This window comes from Nothobranchius furzeri, chromosome 12, assembly GCF_043380555.1.
Source record: "Nothobranchius furzeri strain GRZ-AD chromosome 12, NfurGRZ-RIMD1, whole genome shotgun sequence".
NCBI lineage: Eukaryota > Metazoa > Chordata > Actinopteri > Cyprinodontiformes > Nothobranchiidae > Nothobranchius > Nothobranchius furzeri.
This window is the reverse complement of record NC_091752.1, coordinates 22169695-22182833: the sequence shown is the minus strand read 5'-3', so window position 1 is coordinate 22182833 and position 13139 is coordinate 22169695. Positions and strand designations below refer to the sequence as shown.

The window sequence follows — 13139 nt, the reverse complement described above, 5'->3', positions numbered from 1 at the left end:
TGCCAAGAATCATACCTCTTAGTGTTTTTTAATCACATGATTTCTCTCTGTGTGTTTTTTTGAAATTTATTTGAACCTGCTTCAGAGTGAGTGTATTTCCTCGGTGCCTTGAACTCGTTTCCGTTGAATGTGGATGTTGCGTTTGGCTCCACGGTTGTTAAACAACATCTCTGTCCACTGTTTTGCATTCCTTTTCGACTCTGTGATGTAGACAAAACAAGCTTTATTACTGTCTTCTTTTAGAACACTATTCGTAACCAACGCAATGTATTTATATCTGTCCTTTTTTTAATCTGAATAAAGTTTAGATATGGAATTTTGTATTTGTTTTGGGACTGAACTGGTTGGTTGTAATCTCAAGTGCATTAAAGAGTGTAGCGATTACACAAATCTTGATTCATTCTAAAATGTATTGATGACCTTTTTTCAAGGTTTTGCATTCCTAATAGTTGACACCAGTGTGACCGGACAAGGTATGCATAAAGCTATAGTTCTGATTTAAATTCAAGCTTTTAGTTTAGATTAAATGTGATGCATTTTTGGTATTTTGATGACTTTTGACTTGCAAATACTTCAGTGTTGTGTGTGCATACTCATCCAACAAGAAATGTTTTTCTAAACTAGTTAAATTACAAATAAATATCTTAATAAAACCAGGTCTAATTTGATTAGGTAATCGTTACTTTTTTACAGTGTAATTGGATCACGATTACAAAATAGTTGGATTCAAACATATTTCATCTTAATGGGTAATGAAATGGTATTTTTTAATCTGAAATTTTCAAGCTCATCTGTGGGTCTAGAATTAGCTTCGCCGAGTTGAGGCCTTTTTTCATTTTAGTCTGGATATTTGGGTTTATACTCATACTAAACATGCATTTTTTCTGAACTAGTTGTTGAGCTAGAAAAAAAAATATTAAACCAGCTGGCTCTTGTGAGAATTTTAGGGGACAAATGATTTTTAAAGTGATTTCGTTTTAATAAACTTTTCAAGATATTAATAAATTACTTTTTAACCTGGTCAAGTATCCATAAATAAAAGTTTGACATGGTCTAACATATTTCCCCTTTTCAGTCCCTCGTGTGGGCCCCTAGGGGCCCCTCTCTGGTTTCATTTATTTCTAATGCACAGATAAACGCCTGCTGGACTTCCGCAGTGTGTCCGGTCCGGTAGAGTTTGCCGTGGCCGCTCCGTTCCTCCCTCTTCTCGGCTCCTCCCCGTCTGTATGTCAACTCCGTGACGGGTCACGTTATCGGAGCTCGGGTAAGTACAGTCGGTGTGGAGGCGCTGCGCTGTTACATCCGACTCTGTGCTGAAAAACAACACTCAGAGAGTTTACGGGGGAAAGCCAAAGAGCGGAGCGGAAAACAACCGGGAATTCCGTGAAAATCCCGGCGTCGGACGGACGAACGCTCGGTCGGCTGGATTCTAATCGGAGGAGCTTGGAGCTCACCGCGGGCTGGATGACAAGCTGCTTTATTCTACGTGCACCGGAGCCTGCGGACGACATGGGGAATAAATAGTTGTTAAGGTCTTCTCCGCCCGTCTCGTTTCCCCGTAGACTGATTTATGTTTAATTCTAAAGGAGCGTTTCGTCATCGCATCTAACAGGAAGAGTCACATTTTCTGTGGCAAGTTGTCACTCGTTTAGAAAAGGCTCGGCACGCATCAAAGATTCAAGCCAGCCATTAGAATTAGCGTAATCTTTTATTATCTCACTGGTTTCTGTTTAAATTAACCATAAACGTGCATTATTGTCATGTAACCTGCTCAAAAACCTGAGATCATATTAAATAGGCCCACATCAAGACTTTATTTATAAATAGTTCAAAATCTAAAATTAATTCATTAATTTTTCATTTCCAGTTCATCACTTTAGTAAGCCGCTGAAGTCATGGATGCAAGCTGGAAAAACTGCTTAGAAGAGGAGCTCCTCTGCCCCATTTGTCTGAATGTTTTCGATGAGCCGATCCAGTTGCCATGCAAGCACAACTTCTGCAAAGGTTGCATCTCCGAGGCCTGGGCCAAAGACAACGCGGCAGTTCGCTGCCCCGAATGCAACCACGACTATGAGCAGAAACCAACGCTGGAGAAGAACTTTAAGCTTGCCAACATAGTCAAGCAATTCAACGCTCTGAATGCTGAGAAAGACCCCACCGTGCTGCACTGTGTGCTCTGCAGACGAGGCCCCCCGCTGCCTGTGAGAAAAGTGTGCCTTCGTTGCAAGGAGCCCTGCTGCCAAACTCACATCCAGACACATCTCCAGCAACCGTGCGCCGCCCCGGGGCACCTGTTGGTTGACATTGAGGAGCTGAGCGCCTGGACCTGTCCCAGTCATGAGGAATACAGGCTGTTCCACTGTGAGCAAGAGCAAGTGGCCCTGTGTCCATTCTGCTGCTTGTCCCACTGCACTAACCAAAGACACACAGTGTGTGCTGTGGATACGCAACGAGTGCAGATACAGGTAGAGCAAAAGAAAAATCACACCCGTTCACATCGGATGCAAAAGTCAAAGACACATACTCATTCGGTATACTTTTAATCCAATTTCCAGGAAGCGGGATTGTCTTACAGTTTCTTTATGAATCGTCTGTATTGTCGGACAGCTGAAAGTACCTTAACTCACGCAGACACGCATGCATCGCACAGCTTTTAACCTTGATCAACCCCGCTTACTTCAGATGAGCCACTCCCTTACATTAGCGATGACATGCCCTCGGGTTAGTGCTCCCAAGTTTGCACCCACTGGAAGCGATCGCCCCTTTTGTTACAAGGACGCTAAATGGTTTCAAAGTCATTTCAGTGAGTGATGATTTGTTTTGGCAGGTTTGACCTCAGGATGTACGGAGGATTGCGTCCCAGTTCTCTGGGACACATACTTGCATTACTTATGTACTTTTACCCTAATTTGCACAAGTCTAATATAATTTAAAAAGCATCCAAAACAATCACCCACATCTCTTTGTGCATGTCTTCCTCCCAATTGTCCCTAATGACGAAGGGAGGGGAGTGAGAATGCAATGAGTTCTAGCGTCTGTGGTTCTCCCATCTCATTGATATGCATGGTTTTATTTCAGATGGGGGAAGTTTCAGGCACATTTCTTCCCCCGAGAAGATTACAAAGTTCCAGATCAGCCAAAGTCTTCGATTCAAATTGTTTCCCTGCTTCGGAGCTATTATTGGGACAAAAGATGTCTGTTCAGCCCTTTCCACAGCTGCTCCCTTTACACAGTTGCATGCACACACCCACCCACCCATCTTTCCCAACTGTATGTTCCCGGGGAGAAACACATCCTGGCTCTTCTCAAATTAACACTGTCCATGCTCGGGCCCTTGCACTCAGTGTGCACTCTAATTTCTGTGGCAGCCAAAAAATGTTGGGCTTCTCCTGCGCTAGGTCATTTGTTAAAGTAATTTGAGGCCAAAGTGGTTTCTCGTCATTACTTACCAAGAGGTCTTTCTCCTTGACAGTGTGGTCTATTTCGGTAAAAGCATTTTAAAGTCTGCTGGCAGCAACTCTTGTTGCTTTTGGGACAAACAAAGAGGGAGGGAGGGGTTGAAAGGGAAATGTGCAAGTGTGTGTTCATATCTTTGGTTATCTCAGGAGATTTTAACCATAACTTTTCAACATGCTGGCATTTAATTTTAAGATGGCAAAGGAAGAGTAATAAAACAGTAATGTCATCTCAGGGATGAGTGGGGAGGACCCCTCCCAAGCTACCTCACCTTGGTTTTCTCAGGCACCTCAGCAGGAAGCCGTCGCTCATGGAGGCTCTGCTGTTTTGCGTTTTCCTCGTTTTCGGCTCAAGTGAGTCAGTTCCCCAGAATGCTGAGGGCAGTCCACTGACATCAGAAGTGGGGAATAGTTGTCAGTTGATTGTGAAAGAGGCTCTCTGTTCATCGAGCTCAAGGCTCCTCATTTAAACATGAGCTTCCTGGCAACCTGCTGGAGTCTGGATGCCTAAATAGGACAATGCGGAAAGTGATCATTGGTAGATTGAAGCTTGATAATAAGTGAGCTCTTATGCTACTGCGCTGCCTCAACCCCCTTACGTTATTTCAGACATTTAAAGAGGTTTAAAGGTATTAACCAGACTCTGCATTAAAATTGTAGATATTCAGTATAACTACACTTTACCATCTATATAAATATAGACTGGGTTCAGTTTTTCATTTAGTTTAGGAATTTTGTCATAAATAATTATAGGAAATCAAAATTCTCTCTTCCAGACAGTGAAGAACTGTTTCGCATACGTCACTCCAACACGTAACACAAGGTAGCTGCTGTCGCTAGTATTGTGAATAACATTATTTTATTTACTTTCGTGCTCTTAATTATTATGGAAAACTGTGTTTATAGCTGCAGCAAAAGGTGTGAGCCATATGTCTGTGTCCTACACACATTTTTAAATAGCATAGGTCTGATCTAAAATATTAACCTTCATCCATCCATTTTCTTCCGCTTATCTGGAGTCAGGTCGCACGGACAGTAGCCTAAGTCGAGAGGCCCAGACTTCCCTCCCCCCAGCCACTTGGGCCAGCTCTTCCGGGGGAATCCCAAGGCATTCCCTGGCCAGGTGAGAGACATAGTCCCTCCAACGTGTCCTGGATCTCCCTTTAGGCGTCCTCCTAAAATATAACCTACATCTATGCGCCTTCTGGACTCCAGAGTCCCGTTAGCATGACTGCAGCAACACTGCTAACTGTTGCTCCGTAAACGGTTAGGAAAAAACAAGTAATCTGGGAAAGCTACGACACACACATATTTAATCTAAAAGATGATCCCCATATTTCAACAATAGATCCTCCATGGACTGGTAGAACCTCCGTGCCATCCTGGATTAGTGCAAACGAGTCAAACTAATGAGTTACTACAGCATCAGGAATATTTATTCTGGTAAGATATCGGTGAAATATTTTCCGGAGGTATCAATATACACACGCAGTGGTAAAGCTGGCAGAACAATATTTTTGTTTATCTGTAGATTACTGAATTATATTGGGGCAGATGATGAAGCTAAGACCTTTTGAGAACTTGTCAGCTTAGAGCTCCCAGTGGAGCACAGAAATGAAATATTTAACAAAAGTAAACAAACTGTACCGATTTTGGTTCTGAAGATGAACAGAATTCTCCCCAGTGTTCAAATCGAGTCACAGATCTTCTGAGTCAAACGGTCCAAAACATGTCTGCACCTCTAGTAATGATATCCAGCTAGCCGGGTTCGGACTTCGGTTGAACTCCTCCGGTAATCCAATATCCGTTCTCGTCGTCGTATCCCAGGGAAAAAAACAAATCTGACCGACTAGCAGAGGCTTCAGAAGCTACATCTGACTGATGACACATTGTTGTCTGCTATAACGCTAACGCAGAAACACCGGAGTTGGGGGTTGTTTACCACAGCTGTTTCAGCAGATCTCCTTGTGAAACGTCACCAGCTGCCCAGGGCTAAGACCAGAAGCTAGTTTCTGCTTTTGCTGTGCCAGTCAAAAACATCAGATTTTCTTAAAATTCCAGCCATGAAAATCCAAAAACCCTTTACATCTGAGGCTTAAATCACCTATTTCACCTATCTCCTGCATTAGCTTCTGATAGAAAGTAGATGGTGAAAATCTGGGATTAGAAAAGCTTGACAGATCTACATCACACCTTCATGTATACTTGGTGGACTCACCCATCTTGACTCATGACGGGGAAAACTGTTTTTGGTTTAGCATCTAGGAAACCGCAAAGAACGTCTGGGCTAGTAGAAGCTAACCGTTAGCATTAGCAACTCCACCACATAGCAGAACACCTCCAGGCTTGTGTTATTTGTGGAGATAAAACATCAACATTGATAAAACATGAACATCCAATAAGAGGCAAGATGTCCAAATATCTTGTCGTCTGAAGCTACTTTCTCATCCAGCTGCATTCTCGCTGATCCAACCCCGTCGAGTGTCTCTTACAAGGCATTCATTCCTACCAAAGACCACTGTAAATGTATAGATTAAACAAGTGTTCAACACCTTTACACAAAAAGGAGGAGGAAAAACGACAAAGCTAGGAAGGTGTGAGTGGTGAGCAGAAAGGCATGGGGAAACCACAGCATGAAGCCAGCATTTACTGTAACATCACAACGTTTTCTTTCCTGTTTTGCCATTACAACGTTCACACAGACAAAATGAACTTAGCTGCTTTGAGGGCAGTGACAGCTAACACCAGCATGCTGTCTGAAAGCTCTTCATGGAAATCTGTAAGATGTTTTCGGGGTATAGTCACTTGTTACGGGTGTTATCAGATGGAGTTTTGGTACAGGTGTGTTACGTCATGACGTCTCTGCTGAAGTTCAGCTCCAACCTCCTGTTAGATTAATATTTTATAAGATTCACAAAATAATAAAGGGAAATAAACTTAGGGATGGCTCGACTTTTCCTCAAGTATCATATCATAAAGGTGGTGAGAGTCAGCTCCTGGTCTTTATTTCTTATGAGCCATGTTGCAACAAGGCACTAAACTCTTAGGTGGGACAATTTTTTGTAATAAGCAGGAAGCTGGTTCAATTAGACCATCATCCAAAGAAAAAATATTATGACCTCAATATTTTTTCATCTTTGAGTTAGTTTCTATTTTACTTTTAGTTTACGACAAAAAATGTCATCCTCAATGTGATTAAAAGTCAAACCAGCAGTGAAATGAAGAACATTCCAGTAGAATATTCCAGTAGTTTGTATGTTTTAATCACTTCATCAGGTTTGGATTGTGGCAACATTTATAAAGATTTTCTGCTCTTTTCTGCTGCAGCTCGCGGTCTTGTCTGTCTCGCCGAATGTGACTCCGTTGGGGGCTTTGCCGTACTAGTCTCTATGCCGCCGAATGTAGGAGGGGTGCGCGCTGGGGGTTTGTGTCAGCCCAAGCTGGCCAGGCGGCCCACTGGGACAGTGCCAGAATGCCAGATAGGCCAGTCAACCCCTGGCTAATAACGAACCAAATTATAAAATAGCGTTTTTAGTCCCATTGACTTACATTCATTTTTCCTTTGTCTGGGGACCCATGGTCCAGAAATAGATGGGCGTGACTTAGGCTCCCTATGACACTGCTTGAGGCAAGAAACTGCACAGCCATGTAGAGTATCTAGATAACTCAATAGGCATGCTACGGTTTTATCTGGCATCCTTTCAAAGTCTGGACATTCCCAGTATGTCCTGGAATGTTACATGTGTGCTCCAACATTCCTCTGTTGTTTTCCTCTCATCTGACAAAGGACGTTAGTTGGAGCTCAGGCTAGCATTAGCGTTAGCATGAACTTGGGTTATCGTTGTTCTGCAGTTGGCATTACCACCATACATTTTTATATCTTGTTGACGTTGAAGTTGGTTGGGACACGTTTGTGTGTCTACGACATGTTAAACCAACTTTTGTCATAAAGAACAGTTTCTCAGTGGGCATTACAACATTACTATTTTGCATAGGAATGCAGATCGGAGATGGCACAGACTTTTTGGAATGCTACGTTGGACACAGACCCCTTTTGATGATTAGTATAAAGCCGGGCACAGCCCAAAGAGGAAACAAGGGTCCCCCTTCCCATGGGCTCACCACTTGTGGAAGGGGTCAAAGGGGTTGGGAGCAATGTATGATGTGTGGTAGCCAAAGGCGGGGATCTTGGCGGTCTGATGCTCAGCTACAGAAGCTGACTCTTGGTACGTGGGATGTCACCTCTAGTGGAGAAGGAGCCTGAGTTGGTGCGTGACGTAGAGAGGTTCCGACTAGATATAATCGGACTCCCCTCGACGCACGGCTCTGACTCCAGAACCCCCTGTAGTTGTATTACTAGTCAATCTACGTTCCAACCCTCACCTATGGTCACGAGCTTTGGGTAGTGACCAAGAGAATGAGGTCGCAGCTGAGCTCTCCCTTAGAGATAGGGCGAGAAGCTCGGTCATCCTAGAGGGACTCGGAGTAGACCCGCTGCTCCTCCACATCGAGAAGAGCCAGTTCAGGCGACTCAGGCATCTAGTTAGGCTGCCTCCTGGAAGCCTCCCTGGTGAGGTTTTCCTACCACGTCCAACCGGTAGAAGACCTAAAGGAAGACCCAGGACAAGCTGGAGGGTCTCTTGGTTGGCCCGGCAATGCCTTAGCATTCCCCCGGAGGAGGGAAATCTGGGCCTCCCTGCTTAGGCTACTGCCCTCGCGACCGGTCACCAGATTAGCGGTCAAAAATGGATGGATGAATGGATACTCCAAGCATCCTATCTTCATTAACAAAAAGGTTAATGCGGTTTTAAATTCTAGGACACATCCCCATCTGGTGTTCCTTGATCTTGATCAAATGTGGCTCCCAGCTGTGTTTAACAAATGCTGGTTGGAGACTGATAAAGAACATTTACAAGCAGTGACTGTTTATAACCATTTATAAACATTGATATTAAGACATTTGTTGGCAGGAATACTTTGAAAAGCACTGTTTTGTGTAGACAAATGTTCTCCTTACAGACTTATATCGCCTTATAACTTTAGATTATGTATTGTATGTAGTTTAGCTGTCACTACACTCCTTTTTGTTTTTATTCTAGCGTCGGTTTAATAGAAATACAACAGCGTCAATCAGTTTAATAAGCTTTAATAAATTAATTAAAGGATTTCTTTATTAGTTACGTCATTGTCCATGACAAAAATGCTCTGACTTCACATGTGTTTACACCGGTTTACACTTGGTTGTTTTTACAAACTCAATAACTTCTATGTAGAAGACCACAGTCAAAGGACGATGGTTATTGTCTGTCACAAAGTTATTCAACATCCTTTGAATAATTTTCAGCAGTGACACAGATGATTAGGGGAACTACTGCCACCTACAGGCTTGGCATGTCTATGAATGTGCTTCGCAATGCACTGGATTTCATTTTACTTCTTTTGCTTGGCGTGGACCTAAATTATTTTTCTAGGTGAACGAGGGAGTATATCTGGTTTCACAAAAACCCAGCTATGTGCGTACACAGCAAGTTACAAGTTCAGTTTTATCTAGTTTTTTTTTTGTTGACAATTTCTGTTCTCTATTGGTTCATTATGTTGTCCCGATTCATTAAAACCTGGTTGTCAATAGTCCAGAGTTCATGTTGTAATCCAAGGTTCCGTTTCTTTTTAGGGTTATAGAAAATTTCGATGTTTTTTCTGTGTTTGCCTTATGAAAAAATGCCGGCTGACTTAAGTAAAAGTAGAAGTCCGGTACAGCCAAGTTAAAGTGGTTGTTTTGATTCATTTTGTGAATCTGGTTGAACTGTTTTCTAACTTTTCTGAGGTTCAGTTATTAGATATCAGCAGCAGAATATTTCTGCTGTTGACGCCTCTCAAACTTCCTCAACAGTCTACAAGATCATCTTCATCCTCCATTTTTTTTCTGCAAATTTTTCCTTCAAACTTTGCTTTTTTTCTCCCTTCCTCTGACTCTTTTTGGCACATGCAAGCAGTGCCTTTGCTCCTGTTTCCCTTTTTTCCCAGTGAACGCTCTCGGGAATGAGCGGAGTGCAGACCCTGATGCTGTGCACACAGACGTGTCAAACTGTCAATGACACAGAGACCAGTGTAAACCACGGGGAGCAATGCATGTGACGAAATGAGAAGGAAAAAAAAGGAAAAGCTTTTATGCTCCCTCTCATACAAAGTAGCTCTGACATATAGATCCATAGACTAGGTTTTGTTGCCATGACAGCAGGGTTTTCTTCTTATGCGGGCATGGCTCCCATGCAGAAACAGTTCATTAAAAAGTGTACCTGTCCTCCTCTGTTCATTGCTGACCTTCAGTGTGTGGCTGCAGATTGATTTCTATCTAAGTGGAGAAGGATTATGCTCACCAGTTCTCTTTCTGGACTTTGGCTCTTTTAAGGCTTTTGATTGACCCCAACAGAGGGAGTGGGCCGATCCTAACAATGGGCCACGCTGCATGTTTCAGAGTCCCTGACAAATTTAACAGCAATCAGACGTGGGTTTGAGCAAAACATGTTTGCTTTTGCCGGTGCCCTCCTAATGGATAATTGCACCTGCTTGTCGCTGGCAGCTGCTGTTTCCTTTTGTCTAATCAGAGACGTGGAGGAAGTGGTGAGTGGGAGCCGCATTTGTGGAGGTCACAGCAGAGGTTTCTGTCTGTATTTGTTTTGTCGTTGTGTTTTTAGTGTGTCTTGTTTTGATCCGATAGGCTAATCCCTGCCATCTCTGTACAGGCCATGCTAATGAGGCAGCAGGACAAACTGGATTGTCGTGTTCAGAACATCGATGAGCAGCTCAGCAAGCTGGAGTCAGATAAAACCCTCGTGAAGGTAAAGGACTGCTCTCACTTTAGAAAAACAGACACGTGATTATACATCACACTGCTTCAGTCCAATTTTATCCTCCGTTGAGAAAAAAAATAAACCCACGATAAAAGAAGCACGTTGTTTGTGGAAAATGTCACGCCAATAATTCGGTGCTGTACTTGATGTGCTGCTTTCTCTGCAGGAGGCCGTGTCTGAACTGAAGGAGCGAGTCAAAGCTCAGTACCAGAGGATGCATTCGCTGCTAGAAGCAAACCAAGCGGAGGCCGTGCAGATGCTGGAGAGCGCTTACATCATGTATGTGAGAAAGAACTCCCAGCAGGTTCTGCAGCTCAATGAAAAACGCCAGGATGCTGAAAAACTCCTGAGCTCGGTGCACACGTTCTTCCAAAGAGCAGAGAGCATCAACTTCATGAAGGTGCAACGCTTTGCACACACCTCGCTTTATTACACATCAATAAAACACACTCATTTATGTCCAAAATATGCACTAACCAGAGGAAAGCCTTTGTGTCTGTAGTGTTTGGCACTGTAGTTGAGGTGTTTGGAGGCAGATTAATGCATCTTATTGTCTGTTTCAGAACACAAAACCTTACCAGCTGCTACTGGACAGGTAAGCATTTCTTTTTTGTTGTTGTTTTTATACATACCTGTTTAAATCCTCACCTTTTTTAAACATATGGAGCTGCTAGTGATAATTTTCATTAAAACTTGATGAATCATCTTTTTTGCACCATGCTGTTGAAAATTCAATGTTAATTCTAGGAGAGGTGTTTGCTTCAGTGCATGCTATCAATCAGACGTTGTGGTGTTTATCTAATATGATTTTAGAATATGGAATGAAACTGAGTAAAAATGTATTTATGAACGCTGTTTTAGTAATTGTTAGTGTTCTGTTAATTAAAATGTATTATCACAGGTTGGTGCTGTTATTCTTTATGTAGGTAATGCTACAGCACAGGACTCAAAGGGGAATAACAAAGTGACGTGTGCATCACTGAATTTAAAGGGGACATATTAGAGCATTTTTCTTAAGTTATAAAAGTTCTAGTGTCGATACAAAACATGTTTATGAAGTTATTTGCATTGAATGTCAGCTGTTTAATTTTTGAAAGTTTCAGTACCTTCCAGAATGAGTCATTTTATGGCTCTGTCACTTCAAGAAAACAAGCTGGAGCTGGCCATGCCCACCCATCAGATTGCTATAAGCTGAGAAGATCTGATATCCGGGAGGGGCTTGAAGTAGAGTTGCTACCACTCCACCGGCAGCAGCAGCTCTCTTGCACGTGAAAACTAGTTATACTCTACTAAAGTCCCCGTTTGTGACATCACAAACAGGGACTTTTTGAAACAGCTTGTTTTTGGCACATAATTCCTAAAACCAAACATGTTTGGAGTGTTTAAAGAGGTAGTAGAGACCCACATGGTAGAACCAAAAGATACAAAAGCAGAGTTTTGCCTATTATGTCCCCTTTAAATAATTTATTTTGGGGTTTTAAAACGCAAACTCATTTTTTAGCATAACTTTACGGACAAAAATTCTTAGTTCTTCTCTGAATCCTGTTAGGGTCAGGGTTGCTGTTTGGGTGCAGCACTTTGGGGGCAAAGGCTGTTACCATTGAAATGTGCTATAGAAATAAATTTGGACTTGATTTCACCGATGTTAAATTTTTTAACCTCAAATGTCTCAACTATGAATCCAACCAGCTTGGACGTGGTCATAGGTTCACCTATGTTTTTTGTTTTTGTTTGTTTGTTTGTTTTGTTTTTTTCAGGTCAAATTCTCACCTGAGTGGCACTATCCCTCCACTCAGAGTGGGCCAGATCAACTCTCATCATTTCCTGTCCGATCTTTCAACGAGGGAGAAGAACATGAGGAAAATGCTGGAAGGTAGGAAACAACCGCTGTGACTAACGTCTGATTATTTCTTGACAAACAAAACGATCAAAATGATTCTTTTTCTCTCCCTGGTATCAGAACCGTTCAATGAATCATCTGTTCTCGAGGTCGTCCAGTCTCACTGCAGCTCTGCTGCTTCCCAACTGGGAAGGGGTTCAGGGCTACAGAAGAGACAATACAGCGTGGCTTTCCTGGAGAGTAACACTGAAAACTCCACCTCCCAGGATCTCCAGCCGTTGCTCTATGGCAGCAAAAAGTCCTTCCTGGCTGACCAGAGTCCCTGTGCTTCATCTATTTACTCCTCAGACGTCCTCCAACAGAATCCCCACGCCTCCGGTCGTCTTCTTGACTCTGCTGCTCATCACATGGTGGGTCTGGGGTCCAGCTCAAGTCACCACTCAGGAAACTTATTCCCATCCTCCCACTTTTCCAGTGGAGGAGCCTCGCAACAAGCCATGTTCCAGGAGAGGAAAGTACTAATGTGCACTCTAAATAACTGCTGCTGCTCCAGATCCCCCGTTGCCCGCGCCCAGCCTCCGTACCCGGCGTCAGACTCTTTCCCCTCCATGACCTCTCAGGAGTTTCCCCCACACGCTCCACTTCCTGCCACTCAACCACTGCAGCATTTTCCCATGAGGGGGCTAATGGAAGCGTCACCAACTGCCAGGCACTCTGACTTCTACGGCCTGTTCGGCCAGCCCTCAACCAAGCATTACGGGACCAAGTAACAAACCGCAATCCATGTTTGTTTACATTCAAACCGGCATCAGAGGAGAGTTTTGTTCTTTTTCTTCTGATTGTTCCTGATTTGTTTTCAGATTAGCCGTCCATTAAGGTAGTTTATTGTTTGTCTGGCAGTATTTATAGGAACAATCGTTTCACAGTTACACTCAAAATTTCACCTTTTCGGTTTTATTTCCTGTTTTCTCTCTTTTTTGCAGTGCTGATGTG

General features: G+C 43.0%; 1 protein-coding gene across 3 annotated transcripts; it reads left to right on the top strand.

The window, feature by feature from the left end:
* The first annotated feature begins 1142 nt into the window (after window positions 1-1142).
* trim8a (tripartite motif containing 8a) lies at window positions 1143-13139 on the top strand. Of its 3 annotated transcripts, none has more exons than XM_015944285.3 (7): window positions 1143-1264; window positions 1868-2465; window positions 10199-10294; window positions 10473-10706; window positions 10870-10901; window positions 12064-12179; window positions 12267-13139. In XM_015944285.3, exons 2-7 carry the CDS (start codon window positions 1896-1898, stop codon window positions 12914-12916), a joined length of 1698 nt encoding a protein of 565 aa, XP_015799771.1. In that variant the 5' UTR covers window positions 1143-1264; window positions 1868-1895; the 3' UTR covers window positions 12917-13139. The 3 variants fall into 3 exon arrangements, with proteins under 3 accessions (XP_015799771.1, XP_015799769.1, XP_015799770.1); XM_015944283.3 differs by lacking the exon at window positions 1143-1264 and adding an exon at window positions 1321-1532; XM_015944284.3 differs by lacking the exon at window positions 1143-1264 and adding an exon at window positions 1498-1632.